At 47.9% G+C, this 17,720-nt stretch overlaps 1 protein-coding gene across 1 annotated transcript; it reads left to right on the top strand.

Annotated features, from left to right (window-relative positions):
• The first annotated feature begins 2,949 nt into the window (after positions 1–2,949).
• On the top strand, positions 2,950–16,878 carry ADORA2A (adenosine A2a receptor). The gene is made up of 2 exons (XM_066562391.1): positions 2,950–3,793; positions 11,019–16,878. Exons 1-2 carry the CDS (start codon positions 3,444–3,446, stop codon positions 11,977–11,979), a joined length of 1,311 nt encoding a protein of 436 aa, XP_066418488.1. The 5' UTR covers positions 2,950–3,443; the 3' UTR covers positions 11,980–16,878.
• Positions 16,879–17,720: the final 842 nt, after the last annotated feature.

Here is a 17,720-nt window from a genome sequence, read left to right as displayed (position 1 = left end):
TAAATGACTGGGGCTTGGGATGAAGAATCAGGCCACTCACTGTTTGTGTAGAGAGATGGAAGCAAGAGACAAACAAACTCAGAGATAAAAAATTCAAATTCAACATGAGGCCACAAAAGAGTCAAAGTAGAAGGTTAAAAGCTCTGTTGTGTCAGAGAACAGTGTGTGATGCAGCTTCAGGTTCCAGCACTGTTCTTTTTCAGGTTCAGGCAGAGGTGTGGGGAATTTCAGCTCTGTGCTGAGCCATTGGTATGTGCAGAAGCTCCACAGTGATGTTTGTAACTTTCCTCCATGTCCTGCTGCAGTTTGAGATGAGCCAGAGTCAGGTTAAACAAAAATGCATCAAGGATTCGTATGGATTCATGATCCTACTGAAGGGAGCTCTGCAATGGGGAAGAATATGCAGTAATTTTGCTTTGATCCTCTTCACTGAGGTGAATGTGAACATGATGGACAAGAGCAACACAGCAGGACTGTAGGCAAATCCTCTGAGCACCAGGGTTAAGGTGCCCAGTTCCCAGGCTGGCTCCTCCCAAACAGGGCTTCCCTCAGTTCTTCTGACTCCATCTCAGATGAGCTTCTGGGGGAATTATAGTGGCTCTAGCAGTGGTTTGGGCCCAAGTATGTCAGAATAATTTGTTAAATTTTTCTAAACTTGGCCCTGGAGTTTGCTGTGCTCTTGTCCTGCATGGTGAGGTGTGAGGCTGTGGGAGGTGTGTGCTCCCACTCTGTCCTGCCGAGGGGCCCAGGGGCTCACACCCACCTCAGTCTCAGCCATGTCCTGCACCCCCCTTCCTCTTAGGAGCCTGTTTTGCCCACTGCTTCCTTTGTTAGGTTGTTTTTTTCCTCCTACCAGCTTTTTCCTGTCTTTTTTTCCTCCCTTCTTGCTCACACACATGCACAAAGCCTTGTTTATTTCTCATCCTGCCCCTTCTGTTCTCTCTGCCTCCAGATCTTCTTTATTTCTGTCTTATATTCATTCTAGTCCTCTTCCCTAGAAGCTGGGCTGGAGGATGAGGTTTCAGTGTCACTGCTTTCAAACAAACCTGTTGGGATTTGTAATGGACAAGCAGATCCTTGCTAGGGCATATCACTGACATCCCTGAAATCCTAGAAAGTAAAAGCCATCTTTAGGAAGCCACTGAAAAACTGAAGGTTTTGCTGTAGGAGCACAGACAATATAGAGAGTTCTTGGGGGTTTTCTTTTTTAAAAAAGATTAAATGGATGATCTTTATCTTCCTCTTAATAGCTAGATCACACACTGATCTCTTCTGTTGATCTTTTCCACTAAAACCAAACAAAACACAGAAACAAGATAGCTGAAGGTAGAGAAAAGCAAGAGTTTTGAAGCATGTCCAAACCACCAAGAATCATTCACTTTCCTTTCAAATGCAGCATTAGCAATAGAGCTCTAAATCAATGAAAGGTCTAAAATTAGATTATATTCCTGAGATCAGATGTGAATCACAAGTTAATCATATTTTCTTTTATTATCACTGTCTTTACCCTTTTATTTTATCCTGAGAAATTAGGTTTCTGACTTGAAAACAGAGTGAACTGTAAAGGCATCAAACCCTGATGGGTGAGACCACGCCAGATCACCTGTGGATGGGGCTCAAAAATCTTGTGTTTTGGAGGTTCATGTTGCATCCAAAACTGAGCTCAGTGATTTATCAGTTAGAGCTGTGCTTCTCTCTCTCCTAACCCTCTGATGTATCAAGCTGTTTCTTAAATTAATGAGAAAATATTATTGCTAAAGCTTGCTAAATAAGGTTTGCAACCCACTCTGGAAGTGACAGGCGAGGACAGCAAGCAATTATCTCTTGACTGTGGCACAAAGCTCAGGGAATTGTGTTCTCCCTTCTGTATTTTTAGCTGAAACTGTGGTGAAATGCGCCCATATCTGAAGCAGGGGTACGAGGTGACCGGCAAGGGCGTGCAGGTGATGTGTATCTGCTGGTACGAAATGCAGCTGCAGGATTGTTTCCTCACAAGCAGCAGCAGCTTTAGCCCCAGAGCTGTGTGCAGGACACTGCAGGAGCTGGAATGCAGCCCTGAGCCATGGCACTGGCACTGTGTCTGTGTGTGTTTTTCTGGGAGAGGTGTGTTTGGGTGGGCCTGGTTCTGGCTGGTTGTAGGAGAAGGATGATGCTGTCCTGGATGCAACAAACACTATGGACAGTGCAGGTATCATGAACAAATGGTTTGCTTATAGGATAGAGATTTACATGAACAAAAATAATGGAGTTGCAGGAGGGGAAAGAGTGAGCATGGTCAGCAGGAGTGTCCTCAAAGATGTCCCTGTCTGAACACCTTGAACACTCCTCCCTGCCCTGGATCTTGTTCCAGTGCCTGGATCCATGGAGGCCAGACAGGTGTGGCACAGAGTGGTGACCACACATGCCAGCAGAGCAGCTGCCCTGTGGGTGAGGGCTCCTGTCCTTGCAGAGCAGGGGATGGTGCAGCAGTTTTGTGGCAAAGCACGCGAGGGTGGGCAGCACGTGATGGCTCAAACGCGGTGTTTGCCATCAGAGGGAGACAGGTGTGTGTGAAAGGCTCCTCCACCTTTCCCCTGTGCAGCCTCAGCACTTGCCAGGACATAATTAGTGGGGCTCTCGTGTTTCAGGGCGGGCTGTGGAGCAGCTGCTGAAGTGCCAGCTCAGTTGGTAGCCTCGAAAACAAAACGTCCCTTGTTTCTCATCACCACTGTGAAACGCTGCCTTCCTGAACTTGGGTTTGGCCCTGCAGCTTTCAGGATAGACAAAATGTGAGAATTTTGCCAATAATGTATTCTTCTAGGTCTGTGTAATATCCGTTATCAATTTAATGTGCCACTTTAATGAGATTTTGCTTTCTCCATCTCCTCTGTAGAGCTGATTACTTAGTCTATCTGGTTGGTGTTTTCTTTTCTTTTTAGAGGAAACTGCAAGTGAAGAAGTTTAATGTTTGCTTCAGCTGAAGAGAATATTTCCCAAGTCCTGGTGGGAAAAGGTGAAAAAGAGGACCAGAGGATGTTGCTATGGTATGGAGATGACAGGAAGCCATGACTAGAAGGGGGATTGTCAACAGGAAACAAAGCACCGCAGCCAATGTGGCACTGCTGTACAGTACAGCTGCTGTGCTGTGCTGCCTGCTGGACCTGAGGCCTGGGGAGCACTGTCTGTCCCCAAGAGAGATTCTCCCGTCCATTTGTCTGCTGGAGCCTGAATTATTCTGCACCTGGTTAATCCACTTTGCTGGAGCTGGCAGACCCAGGGGTTTTTTTTCTTGACACCATCTACTGTAAAGTCCTTGAACAGCCATGGGGAGGAAAACGTGTGTGTGAGCAGCTTTCCTGGGCTGGCAGCGAGCCCTGCAGGGAGCCCAGGCAGCTTTGAGGGGTGCTGGCTGTTCAGGGCTCTGCAGATATGAACGCTGAGCTCTGGGGCTGGTTGTTCTCACCATGCTAGTACATGGGAAGGACGACTTCCTCTCAGACATAGCCTACATCATCCTGGAGCTGATCATTGCTGTGCTGGCCATCCTGGGCAACATCCTGGTCTGCTGGGCCGTCTATCTCAACAGCAACTTGCAGAACGTCACCAACTATTTTGTGGTGTCCCTGGCTGCTGCTGACATTGCTGTGGGGGTGCTGGCAATCCCCTTTGCCATCACCATCAGCACTGGCTTCTGTGCCTTCTTCTATGGCTGCCTTTTCATTGCCTGCTTTGTCCTGGTCTTGACTCAGAGCTCCATCTTCAGCCTCCTCGCCATCGCCATCGACAGAATCATTGCCATCCGAATACCCCTCAGGTAAGCAGGGGCTGGGCTGGGGAGGTGAGGGCTCAACATCCCTAAAAAACACAGGTCTGGAGATGAATCAAGGAAGGAAAAGTTAAATGAAGATTGGTTCTTTTTCTCTTGTATTTTGAAAGCAGCTTTTCTAGGTCCTAAAGTCTGCCTTGGCTGGTGGATTTTCTGGTTGCTTCCTTTTCCTGTTCTTCCCTGTTCTCCTATGGTGGGTATCCATGGCATCACAGAGGTGCTGCCTGGGAGCTGCCACTCCATACCCAGGCAAGCTGTGCCCTGAGCTGCAGCCAGAGGCACCAGAGGGATGGTGCAGGGCAGGAAGGGGGTGAGGTCAGCTTGTCCCCCTCCCCGTGGGGAGCAGGGGGCTCTGCCTGAAGCTGCAGCAGCAGGGCTGGGCGGAGGGAGGTGGGGTTTTCTCTCAGGAGTCTGTTATATGGGAAGGGAGAGGAAGCAGCAGGCTACCAAGAAATGGGCTTTAGGAAGGTTTGGACTGGCTCAGACACTGCCTCTGAAAGCACAGCATGGGCTGGGTCAAGGTGGAGGCTTGTCCCACCCCATGCCTGCAGGTGGGGATTTTTGGTCTCTGCAGTTGAAAGAAAGGAAAGGACATTTTAATGACTAAGACTGGCTGCTACTTGGTGTGGGACCAGGGAGGCTGGCATGGGACAAGGACAGGTTTTGTCACACACATGCAGGGGCTGCTGCTCAGTTCAGGCTGGCAGGAGCACGTTGCTGCAATGGGCTCTGAGTGCCCGTGGGCGCGAGGCAGCCCCGCGCTGCTGCGACTGCTCCAGAGATGGAGAGGAAGCTCTGGAGAGGCTGCAGGAGAACTGTAGGAGTCTCCTTCCTTCCTGTCTTGTCCTTAGGAGGATGCAGCACGCTCTCAGGAAAGGAGAGACCGCCTTCGTCTCCTGAACAGCCAACTGTGGCTGCAAAAATGGAACCAATTTCTGATTTTTATGCTCTTGAGTTTGAGTTTTTGGACATCCTCACTCTTCTTGAGCTTGAATCACTTTTGCTGATCTGTACAATTTATTTCTGTCTCTTCTGAGTACTTTGGTCATGCAGCACTTGTGTCAATTAACACAAACCTCCTGTTCAAAACCAGAATGGGAGCCCTGGAGAGCGGAAATTGCCTTTCCATGTGGATGGACCAGTGCAGCCAAGTCCTTCCTGAAGCCTCACCTCAGCAAGTTTGTGCTGCTCTAACATTGTCTCCAAACCCTATTGGTCATACCTGTTACAGCCTCTAGTTTTGATGTAGATGTAAGAAATAACTGTTCCATTCCATTGCAGAGAAAACTCTGTTGATAATAGTTATCTATAAACTGGACTGTCTCCACTTTTCTACAGTTCTTCTATAGATTATTTCAGTTTATAAACCAAAATAATGATAAATGGTACAAGGAAATATGTTGAGTAGCCCCTGGTGGGAGCTGCCTCTGAAATGGTTTTGAGAAGGGCTGATGTCTTGATTTCATCTCTCACAAGGTAACTCTGAGGATGCCTGCTGACAGTTTAAGCACTCTTATTGCTAGAGCATGACTTGCCAGGAAAGAGAGTTTTAAAATCTGGATTTCTGCCCACGTTTTGGGCTATCACTGTAACTATATTGTCTTGAAAATGTAATTTCCTGGAACAGCCAAGGTAAAAAGTCTTTTCAAAAAACCAGACCACATCAGTGCTGGGCATGACACCGGTTTCTTTCACTATCTTGTTTTGGAAAAAACAGAGCACACCCTCTTCCTCCCCAGGAACAGAGGGACTGATTGGATGCAGAAACCCACAGGTAAATCCATGGGTTCCTCCTCCTCTCTGTCCTCTGCTGTTTGTCCTTTCACAGCAGGAGTGATGTACTTGTCAGTTGTGTTTTGCCTTTAGAATTTATGGATGAACAAGCATTTATAGCCTCAGATATGCTGAGAAAGTGAAAGCTGATTATCTGAAGAGGAAAATGTGGTATAATTTAGATTGCCCACATCCTCATGTTTTTTCTTTTTTCTAATAGCTGTTTGTCTCAAAAAGGGGTCAAACAATTTGATGGAAAGTTCTGCCACTAACAGTGTGTTGTTTTCACCTCATCCTTTAATACCTGGGAAGGCCCCTTCTCCTCACAGGACACAAAAGGTACCAGCAGGTATTCCTAATATTCATTAGCTGAATAATTAATAAGCCAGACTTCCTTCACTCTAGGGAAACCAAAAAGGGCCAAACTTGTGCTTTATTCTTCTGTTTCTCTTTAAATATTTCATGTCTGATCTGTCCTAATGGAGATAACTCCATATGTGGATATGTATTCCCACAGAAATAAACTGTCAGTATTAAGAAGGCAGAAGAATGGGTTTTCTGATACTGCTTGCTTTTGGACCCTTCAGTACATTATTAGTTACCTTTGAAATTATTTTTTTTTGTGGAGAAGATACCCTCCTCCAAAAAATAAAATAGATAAAATAGATAAAAACTAATTTGTGAATATCTTATATGTTCTGCCTTTTATACAATGGAAACATTTCGTAGAATGTGGTCTATTTTCCACAAGTTCTCAAGCACTTGGCTGAATTCTGCCAGGTTTTATACAAATGTAACACTCTGCAAGTGGCAGTAAGGCACTCCCAAGGAAGGGAGCCCGAGCCATTGTTCACTCTAGGACAAAGTGAGGCTCTCCCGTGGCAGGTACCTGAAAACCTGCACTGGCTAAAACCCCCAGGTGCTCTGAACAAAAGTGGCTGTGAGTCTGAGCCCCGGGATGAAGCCCTGGGCCAAGGACAATTGCTGCTTTGCAGGCTCCGTGGTGCCAGCCAGGGCTGCGTGGGCAGCGTGCCCAGCCGCGTGCTCCTGGGCAGGCTTTTGTGGAAAGATATTCCCAGGGAAGGACAGGTAGCTCCAGCTCACTGGAAAGAGAGGGGAGGTTTTCCTTCCTGCAGCCAAACAGAGGAGTTTGCTGAGGTTACTGAGGTTGCTGCTTGCTCTCTGTGCTGGATTCAGGCATGAAGCACGTGGGTCACACAGTGCCCACTGCAGGTCTTTGCCTCTGGTGAAAGCTGCTTTTGCTGCTGCAAGGCTTCTCTGGGGAAACATTATTAAGGTGCAGCTCCCTGATGTTTGGAGCTTTGGGACTGATTTTTCCCATGTGGTGGTGATTTAAACTGCAGTTCTGAGGTGGCATTGGGACGTTTTTCTGCCACAGGACGTGAAGAACTGGGTTCCCAAAGTCTAGGGAGAACAGGGGAGATGAACACCAACCCTGAATAAAGTATAGGATGTGCAAGGGACCTTTGTGCTGAGAACAGCCTGTTTCAGTAGTTGCTTTAATTCCCTAGAGTCCTTTCTGAAATGCTCCTATGTGAGCATCTAAACCAGTGAATCAGGGTTTTAATGTTTTATTGCCACTTTGAGCCATATGTGGATTTATTTCTTTCCCTGCTCACCATAAACCTTTTGATTTTATGGCAGGCATTTCCTACGTATGCTCATATGTTAAATAGATTTAGGGCAGGTTCAGCCTAATGTGGGAACAGAGTAATTCCCCTCCTTCTTTTAAATGGGCACAGCTTTGAAAGCAGTGCCTTCATGGCCTGCACAGAACTTGCTGTTACCAAGGTTTTGTTCAGGAAGCTGATCACGTCACAAGCAGAACGTGTCTGCCCATCATTCCTGCTCCTGCTGATTAAAGAGATAATGCTGGGCACCTGTGCCCACCTGGGGACCTCCCCCCTCTCCATAGCGTGGATCAACACCAGGATCTGTTGGTACCTGGCAATAGAGGAGGAAGGTTCCAGATGACTGGTTTGGGAAAGGTTGTTCAGCTGGTACATGTGAAGGTCTCAGTGTGATTTGTTCAGTTGGTACATGTGAAGGTCTCAGTTTGATTTCTTGCCCTGTCACGGATTTCCTGGATGATCTGGGATTGCCAGGGTCTCTCATTTCCACATACATGTAATAGGGATTGAATCTCCTGCTTGATCCTGTCTCTGATGGCTGCAGCTGCCTGAGGTGTGGGCTGGTGGGTGCTTGGTGAGCAGCATTTTGTAGTGATTTGTTGAACACCTTTGAGCAGTGCCTGAATGCAGATCAAAGCCCTCAGCTGAGCATTAGGGTGATGCAGTGTCTGAAAAATGCTCCACAGCTGACAGAGGATGTGCAGTGCTGTCCACCAAAGGAGGGTTTGGAAGACAAGCAGCAGGATGGCTGGACACTGTGAGGGTGAGTTAGGCCAGCTACATATCACTCAGTGTATTGAAGGATTTTAACTTCTCCCTGAAGACACTCTGGACAGACTACCAGCTCTGTCTTCCACCCAGCCTCAGAGGATTCTTCGTCTTCATGGCACAGAACTGGTCCAAGGGCCCAGAAGTGGCACATCCACAGCCAGGTTACTCTAGGCAGCCCAGAGGAGCTGTACATTCACCAAGGGCAGCTGTTCTCCTGCTCCATTTTGCCAGCTGGGTATCTGGGAGAGCAGCAGGGCAGGTTGAAACTATTTTGGGGAAAACTTCCACATTTTCACGTGTTTGCAAAAGTTGGGTTTGCTTTTTAGAGGAGATGTGTGACTCTATCCCCACCATGAGCATCCCTGTGCTCTGCACTCACGTCCTTTGTGTCTGGAATTTCACAAGCAGAAGTGGTTGGTTGTGTAGCAAGTGTGTTATTTCCAGGAAGCAGAACTGCTGCTGCACAGACAATCCAGTGCTGCCTGGACACACCAGACACGCTGCAAAGTCACCTGCCAGCCATGCAGACCAGGGGCTGCAGGTGTGACCAGCTCCTTTCAGCTGGTTGTGTCTCCTGCGTGGTGCCAGCCACCCCCAGGGTAGGGGATGTGTCTGGGAAGCCCTGAGGTTACCCTGTAGAATGGAATGGCTTTGGCCTGGCTGCTGTGAGCCTGGAAAGATACTGAGACCAAGCACACAAAGATGTACACAAAGTCTTCAATGACATCTCCAAGTGGAGAAGAGGAAAGAGTCCAGGAAAGCCCATCTGGACTATGATGCTACCTCAGCCAAGTCAGTCAGAGGTGCCTCGTGTGGGTTCCAGAAATTAAACTCTCCTAAACAAATTAACACTTCTCAGTGGGTACCTGGCCAGCACAAGGCCATTGGCTTTGTCACCAGATGCTGTGAGCTTTCTGTCCTGACCCTGGGAGATATTGAGCAAGGTGTTATGGACATGCACTGCAGGACAATGCTCTGCAGCTGGGCAGCTGCTTGGGTTCAGTGCTGCTCTGAAGCCTTGTAAAGCTCCTTGCATGGGAATCCCCAGAGGACAAGAGGGAGGGGGAAGTGTGGCGGGGTGTTTGTCTGCAGCAGTAGTGAATGTATTTTTAGTGGAAGGGAAGGGACATCTCTAGTCGTGGGATAACAGCTGCACAATTTCAAAATTCCTCTGACAAGATGTAGCTAATTCCAGGGCTGCAGGGTTTTGGTGGTTGTGGGATGTTTTGGGGATTTTTTTTTGGTTGTTGTTGGGTTGTTTTGTCTTTTTTTGTTTGTTTTTGTTTGTTTTCTTCTGTTTGTTTTGTTTTGTTGCTTTTTCAAGCTTCAAGGGCCTCCAGCCACTCTCTTGCTCCCTGAGTGTACATTTCAAAGCACAGATGCTGTTTTGATGTGTTGATGAGGTCTGAATGGAGCAGCTCTCTGCTACCATTCATGCTGCGCCCTTTGCATCCTTTAAGCACTGGGCAGGATCCGCTAATTGCTGGAAAAAACCTTTTTCTCCCTCAGAATCAGCTGAATCCCTTCCTCATTTCTGGAAGGGCAATTTAGGTGTGTTTTGCGTGCTGGGAATTGTGTGCTTGGCTCCCTTATCCACTTACTCTTTTCTGGTTTTGAAATGCAACTGAGAAAGGGAAATTGGAGCCTGATGGGTCTTGTTTTTTCCAAGGCCCTTGGTCAAGGATTAAAGCATGTGCAGGATCTCCATTCCTTACTGTGCAAAAGCAGCCACTCTTCTCCCCTGTCTTGAACTTGTGCTGGGATAGGAGCATGAACCTGTGGGAGTAATTATTTCACTGGGAGATGGAAAGATTTCTGTGGTTTGTTGTATTATTTCTTGTAATGTTTGTTTTTGGAGAGAATTCTGGGGACAGAGGGAGAAGGAGCACTGGGTAAACACTGGGAGCTACTGTCCGGTCAAATACAGTGTGGGACCCACGCTGCCATGTGGGAACCCAGCCATCTACTTTCCATGCTGAGCATTACCCAGGGAAGGAAATTGCATTGAAATGTTAAACTGCTGCCCTAATTTACATTTTCAGAGGGGAGAACTGGTGGAGTCAGCTCAGGATTCGCAGTAACCTGTGAGGCCCTGGAAACTGGCTGATAACAAACAAACCAAGGTCTCTGCTGCACTGTCAGATTCTTACCATGTTGCTTATTGTTTCTTTCAACAGATTTTGGAAAGTTTACTATTAGGAGCACTGGCTTCAGGCAGGCATCAATACCTCCACCACTGAGGTCCCTTTGGTGTGTGCAGTGCAGGCCATGGCACACCTGTAGTCAGAGAATTGTCCCCAGCTTAATTCCTCTTTTCTGAGAAAGACATGGGGTCGACTTAGCTGGGCTGGTGAGGAAAACTGCTGACTTGCCTCAGTTATTTCAAGAAGGTTGGTGGTGCTGGTCTTCCTGAAAGTGCCACTGAGGAGCAGAGTGAGATGCCATGCAGGCAATGCCAGCCTGGCTGCTGCAACTGAGCCAGCAGGAATTCCCTGGAGCACACCAAAATGTGGATGCAGGGCTGGTGGCACTGTGCCTCCAGGCTCTTTTGTGCTATTTGGTTTACAGATCTACTGCAAGACAGACCTAACAATTCCATGCTAAAAGGCTGCTCCTTTGTCAGGAAGGAGATGCTGCCTTAGGCTTTGGCAAGAGACCCACAGTGGTCTTCATCACAAGGGTCAGAGCAGTGCTCTTGGTTATCCAGGCTGCAAGATCTGTGTGCACACCCAAGTGGACTGGTGCAGTGAAGGAGCACGGATGAAAACTGAATTGATTTCCCTGCTTTTCTGTCAACTATTCACTGCTTAAAGGAAAGAGGAGGGAAGTAGGTGGCAGACAGTGTCACCATGTCCTTGGTGTGCTGCATGGGTTCTGCACATCAGTGCAAAGGCCCCTCTGATGAAGCAGGTGCCTTTCTCAGTGTCTTCTGGACCATGGGGCCATTGTGAGGTTGTGTGAGTGCCAGCAGCTTGTTGAATGACACTGACACAGCTCCCATCTCCTCTGCTTTGCAGGTACAATGGCTTGGTGACTGGCTCTCGAGCCAAAGGCGTCATTGCCATCTGCTGGGTGTTGTCCTTCATCATCGGCCTGACCCCAATGCTGGGGTGGCACAAGCGTGCCCAGATCCAAGAGCCGCATTCCAACTGGTCCTCTCCCATCAACTGCAGCAACAGCATGGTGGCGTGTCTCTTCGAGGCCGTGGTCACCATGGAGTACATGGTCTACTACAACTTCTTTGCCTGTGTGCTCCTGCCCCTCCTTCTCATGTTTGGTATCTACTTGAAAATCTTCATGGCAGCCCGGCGCCAGCTCAAGCAGATGGAGAACAAGATGGTACACGGGGAACGTTCCCGCTCCACCTTGCAGAAGGAAGTCCATGCAGCCAAGTCTTTGGCCATCATCGTCGGGCTGTTTGCAGTCTGCTGGCTTCCACTGCACATCATTAACTGCTTTACCCTTTTTTGCCCAGATTGTGCCCACGCTCCCCTGTGGCTGATGTACCTGGCCATTATCCTGTCTCACGCTAACTCGGTGGTAAACCCCCTGATTTATGCCTACCGCATCAGGGAGTTCCGCCACACCTTCCGGAAAATCATCAGCCAGCACATCCTGGGCCGCAAGGAGCCGTTCAAGGCAGGAGCCGCCAGCTCCAGGACTTCCACCCACGGGGGGGACGCAGAGAACGCCAGCATACGGATCAGTGAGTATGCACTGGAGGTGTACAGCAACGGAGAGATCCACAGGGATCCTGAAAAGCAGGACTTGAACAAATGCAAAGCTGCCTTGGAATGGCACCAGAATGGAAATGCTCTGGACTTGGAGACAAACGGACATCTCCCACATTCCTGTAAAAATGGGATTCTCTCAGACGCATGCCTGAACAGGGAGCTTCACAGTGAAGAGCTAATTGATGCCCAGGTGTCTTACTCAGATCTGGAAAGAGCAGCCTTTGCTGCAGCTGATGTTTCCTGATGAGACTTTCGAAGTTTTCCTGGTAGAATTATTTTTTTTTCCATTGGTCACCTCTGCCATGGCAGAAAGGGAGGCTGGGGGGCGGGGGGAGAGCAGTGTACTCAGATCGCTGTGGAGAAAGGGGTCCATATCCAGGACTGTTGGATGATCCTAAATACCAGACTGGAGAAGAGCCAAGAGACCACTGAAGTGGACTAAGGAAGGAGGGACACGTTACCCATCAATGACCTGTCACCAAGAGAGGTGCCAAGGTCGAGGATGGCATTCCAAGCTGAGCACTGGGAGACTGCTGATGCAGGGATTTCAGGACATTTTGCTGTACTGTGCCTGTGGTTGAGAGTTGGTTTCGCTGTCTTTACCAATGGAAATAGAAGCGTGGCTGGAAGTATTCCCTGAATAACAAAGAGCAGCTGGGAAGGGCCTCTGAGTACTGTGGCCCTGCAACAAGCAGAAGGGGGGATAGCAAAATCTGTTGTCAGGAAGGATGCCAGGAACTGCTTGGAGAAGGAAGGAATTTACCTGATTGGAACTCTGGATACTTTCAACCATGGCACTTTGTCTTTCAGTTTGTGTTCTTGAAGCTTATACTGCAACAGGTTGCTCAAATTGTTTTTTTCCACATGATGATAAGGTTACTTTATGTTAACTTATAAAAGATGGGCAAGAGCTCATATCTTTTCCCTGAGTGCTCAGTGTTCCAGATGCACATGGCAAATATAACCTCTAAGCACTCCCCTTTGTCCAGCAAATCACCAAAGCTGAGCCTTGCCAAGGATTTCCCTTGGCAAAAGGTTGGCAGGACGTGGTGCTGCGGGCTGTGTCCTCAGGGCAGGGCTGTCAAGGGCTGTGGGTGTGTGAGCTCTTTGTAGAGCTCTCCCCCTGCCTCTGTGCTTCTCCTCCTGAGCTCCTAGAATGCAAATTCTTTCCATGGCCCCAGATGTGTGTGAGGGGAGGTAATATTCCATATTTCAGTCATCTTCATCCTCACTCAACAGGCTGAGGGACTTTTTTTTTACTTCTTTCTTGGGATGGAGAGCAACCCACACACATACCTTGACCTAATTTTGGAATTCCAATGAGCTCTATTTAAAAAACCTTTTCTCCTGTGATTTCAGTTTTTTTTCCTGTGAAGCCTGATGTGTCCCTGTGATGCAGAGGCCAACAGAGGAAGCTCTGGGCTCTGTCTGGTTAGAAGATGCTCCTGCTCTGAGAAGCTGAAAGGTGTCAGTGGTATTGGAACTCAGCTTAGAAACTGCAGTTTCTACTTCTGTAGAAGAGAACAGGCAAATTTGTGCTGCAGCAAGTGTACACGTTGCTGTGGTTTGTTGCAGAGGTGTTTCACTGCAGTTTGGTAATTTTCTGGAAGGAAAATTAAGGAAGTCTGGCAGCTCAAGAACAGCAGAAAACCACATCAGCTTGAATTCTACCTGAAGATTGCCTGGGTTGTGTTTTTCAGACAAATAATCCATGTCCAGTACTACCAGCCTTCTGGAGAGACAGGCAGTAGTCCCAGGTCCTACTGGGAAGTGAAAAGTCTGGTAATTCCAGGAATCTGAAGCTTATTCCCTAGCTGAAAACATCAGAAATATCCTCCCTCAATCTAGCTCCTCCTCGTGTCTGTCCACGAACATTTCAGAAGCTAAGGGGGATTTTCATACTTGAGGAAGAGCAGGTCAGGTCTGTGTGTTCTTATTCCATGTTTATTTTATATATTGTGAACTATTAAAATGAAAAATCAGTTTTATTTTGAGGAGAATTTTCTTTTTGCCAGTTTCCCTACGTACGTGGGGAGAAGTTTGTGATGCTGAATGTGTTTGAGCATGTAGCTGCTGTGGGCTAGCACAAAACTTACTGTGAGATAGATAAAATGATGTGGCTGCCACCACAGTCCTTACAGAAAGACAGGCCAGTTGTAAAACAATAGACTTGGTGGTTTAATTGAACTGCTGCTTTCTTGGCAGGGCTCTTGCCCGTGGTCTGACGTCAGAGGAGAGGATTATCCCTGCAGCAGCTAAAGGAACTCTGAGCCATTCCCCTGTCACTGACGTCACAGGCAGCTCCTCCACAGGGTGACTCGGGATCTCGTTACTCCTGGTCCTTCTTGGTGGAATATGTCTGTAGGTTCTTTGTGTGATGGCTTCTCTGACCTCCTGTAACAGCGGCAGAGGAACTCAGGAAAATGGGGGGCTGCTCTCTTCAGGCCTCAGCTGGGAGCTGAAATGTTTCTAAGAATAACACAAGATTACATCCGGCACTCATGTCAATAACAATTAGGTCCACAAAGACCCAGAGCAGGGAAGGAAGTGTGGGAAAATACCAGCATTGCTCATGTGCTGGAACACACACGAGTGCAGAAGTGTTGCCTGCTGAGCTTTAGCTGCCATTGGTGAAGGGATGGTTTGCACTGTATTGGATCAGACTTTCAACAGCTGGTGTGGATTGGTTGCTTTCTATATTTCCTGAGCATCTCTACACCTACTTGTGGCTGTTTCTTGCTTGGTTGCCCCAAGAATCAAGTTGATCTATGTCGATGGACAAGCTTAGGTTTGCTTTGCTTCCCAGATTGCTTTCCTGCCCAACCAGATCACCACGTGAGCTTAGTGACTTTCCACTTGAATTTAACTTTTGTGTTGCTGCTTGAGCTGCCCCCAAGTGTATCCAGTCCCTTTCAATATTGGTGATCAAGACTTGAAGTGAAAAGGGTGTGTGAAGGGGTGGGCTGTGTGCAGGAGGAAGGGCAGGGTATGGAGAGGGTGGTTTGTGGAGCTCTCTGCAGTCACAGCAAGGAAGGGATGGCAGCTGCACCACAGGCTGGGCCTTCTGGCAAACACATGGCTGAGGTGGACCCTCAGAGGACGTTTCTGAAGCAGTTGTTGGGGAGAGCAGGAGCTTTTTGAACAGAATTTTGGACTTCATATTTCTTGTTTCCTCGGGATCATAATTTCAGGGCTTCCTGCTTTTTTGTTTGTTTTCCATTAAAAAAAAAGAATAGGTCCCATCAATGAAGTGTGCTCTTCCCTTCTCCTGGCAGCTCTCCACTCTTGAGAGAAGTACCTGCCTTCCAAACTTCCTAGGACCACTCATATCCCCATTTTTCTTCCAGCTGGAGAATGTTTAGCTGATCCAGCTGTTCTGGATAAACAAAGATGGTGCCAAGACAAAGGGAAGAATGAGGTGACTATCAGGAGAGGCTGGAGGAGACCTTCCTGGGAATCCCAGGTGCAGTGGGTCCAGAGAGTAGGAGCTGGGGCCAGCAGAGACTAATTTAATTGAACGAGAACTTCTTGCTAAAAAAGTCTGAAGATGCATAGAGAGATGTGGTGCCTCATTTGGTGTGAGGGCATTCCATGAATTTCACCATTCCCTGAAGACTCTTAGGCTCCAGAGTTTATTTGCTTTATAAAAGTTTTGGAGAAAGCAATGTTTGATCCATTGCCAGGAGTAATTTTACCAAGAGTTCTTGGTGCTCTCTCCTCAACAGGGCACTGCTTTTTGTGTGTGCAAATAAATGCACTCACAGCTGTATCCTGCAGAGTCCCATTTGGATTAGTGATATTTCAAAGCTCTGTGCAAGTTTGAACTGCAGCTCTTGAACCAAGAAGCAATGTGGCATGGTGGGACAGCTGGGAATGCTGGAGACAGAAAGGGTTTCTCACTGGTCCCAGTTGGTGCAGGTGGACTTGGAGTGACATAGAATATTAGCCTGACATAGAATAATAGCCTGACATAGAATAATAACCTGAGCCTGTGATCATTTTTTGGCGATGCCTCAGGGGATGCTGGTGGAAATGGAGAAGTCTCTAAGGTGTGGGAGACTGGAGGGTCAGGATGGACAGGAACTCTTGGTAGTGAAGGAGCATTTGTAGAGTAGGTGTTTGGGAGGATTTCAGGGGAGCAGGAATGTGTTGGGAGGTACTGAGGGGTGCAGAGGATCAGCCTTTCCTGGGGCGTGCACAGGGCTGACTTTGTAGGGTCTGTATTGACTGAGGCAGGGATGGTTCTTATGGATTATGTTCTTTCCAGATACATTGTCCCATTTCATGAGCAACTCCAGGTATAACAAATCCCCTTCTCCTTCATGAGCATGGGCCCTACCTAAACCAAATCCTTCCAGCCAAGTTCTGTGGAAGGACAAACAGGCTGCAGTGGTGCCACAATGCATTAAACCTGCATGCAATACTCTCTGGTGGTGTTTGCTAAGTTCAGCTGCCTGAAAGTCAGTTCTCTCCCAAGTTGTTTTGGGCATCAAATTGCACTGAGTCATTTCAGCTTTTTTTTTCTTTCTAGCCCTCAGCTTCTGGCTGTCTTTATGGCAAAACACATAAAGAGTAACAAAAATCACCAGTTCCTGATTTGCATGAGAGGTGACTCACCCTGATAGATGAGAATCCCCAGACTGGGGCAATGCTGTGTGTAACTCCCCACCTCACTTGCCTGCTGGGGCTGTTCACACAAGGATGTGTTAAAATCAAGACTGGAACCTGGTGATCTGAGAACATCCATCCCTCCCCCACTGTCTCAGGAGCTGGTGTTCCTGCCCTGTCCTGTGGAGAGGTTCTCTGTGGTGTGCAAACCAAGACACTATGAACACCCCGCTGCACATGCTGTCAGTATGAAACAGTTACTCTTTTAATTTAAATGTTTTATGATATAGGTGTTGTTTTCCCTTTGTCAGTTACCATTGGGGGGGTGGGGGGTGGGAAGGGAGAAGGTGGGAGAATCTGTGCATGCAAATGTATTTAAAGTGCATTGACCAAAGGTTTTTTTGAATCTGTGAAGTTTTCTTATCTGTGAAGTCATCAGACTGCTGGGCAGTGAGGAGCCGCTGGTGCTGCGGAGTCTGTCTTGGTTACATTTCTTAATAAGCATTAAAATAATAAAATATATTTGTAAAAGAGAGTGTGAGTGCCTTTGTCCCAGGAAGATCCGGCTGGCTGGATCTTGTGTGCAAGTATTTTTTTATTATGTTGTTAGCTTTCTCCAGTGATTGATCCTTCTGGAGAGCTCTCTCCCTGGTGCTGCCTGTGCTTTCCCAGGAGAGATTAGCATGGACTAAAGTGACAGACCCAAATGGACTGGAAGACTTCTCCCATCGTGGCAGTAGAAATCCCTCACAGCTGTGTATGGAACACAAAGTAGAGCTGTTTTCACCCAAACCACTGCCCTGGCAAAGAAGAATCCCACAGCAGGACCTGGGCCATCCCACCCTGCTGGCTCTCCTTCCATGTGGCCCTGCTGGTGTACCTCAGACCATCACCCTTTCAGACTTCTGCCCAGCTCTTGCCAGCCAAATTAGTCTGGAAATGGAGGCAGGAAATCTAGATGCTGCTGTGCTGTTTCTCCTGTCAAATCTGAGCAATGCTGAAGCAGAAGTAATTTCCAGCTTTTTCCACCTGGCAGCTACTAAATGTGTGTCTAAGGAGGTTGATAGAAGTCTGTTCAGTCCGGGAGCACTTGGAATTGGGAGATTCTGAAATAAAAGTTCACCAGATAGCCATCAACCACCTTCTGGGTGGTCGTTCCCTCTTCTGGGTCACTTTGAGCTGTGCTCAAGGCCTCCTCATGGAGGTGCTGGCACCCTGGTGCTCTGCAGCCCTGGTGCTCTGCAGCCAACTGCCCGAGCTGTTCAACCAAGTGTGTAACTGAGCAGCTTTTTGATTTTCCCTCCTTTCACAAACACTGAGCGTTTTGTTCCGCAGCATCAAAGGCCGGGAGCTTCCGAACAATGGGCGTCTGCAGGA

The sequence above is a fragment of the Molothrus aeneus genome, chromosome 18, assembly GCF_037042795.1.
Source record: "Molothrus aeneus isolate 106 chromosome 18, BPBGC_Maene_1.0, whole genome shotgun sequence".
Taxonomy (NCBI): domain Eukaryota; kingdom Metazoa; phylum Chordata; class Aves; order Passeriformes; family Icteridae; genus Molothrus; species Molothrus aeneus.
This window is presented reverse-complemented; position numbering and strand designations above follow the sequence as displayed.

Excerpts from the sequence above, each read along its gene's own strand:
- ADORA2A (XM_066562391.1), top strand. The coding sequence starts at position 3,444 with ATGCTAGTACATGGGAAGGACGACTTCCTCTCAGACATAGCCTACATC. Across the intron at positions 3,794-11,018 it reads GCCATCCGAATACCCCTCAG|GTACAATGGCTTGGTGACTG; the intron begins GTAAGCAGGGGC and ends TCTGCTTTGCAG.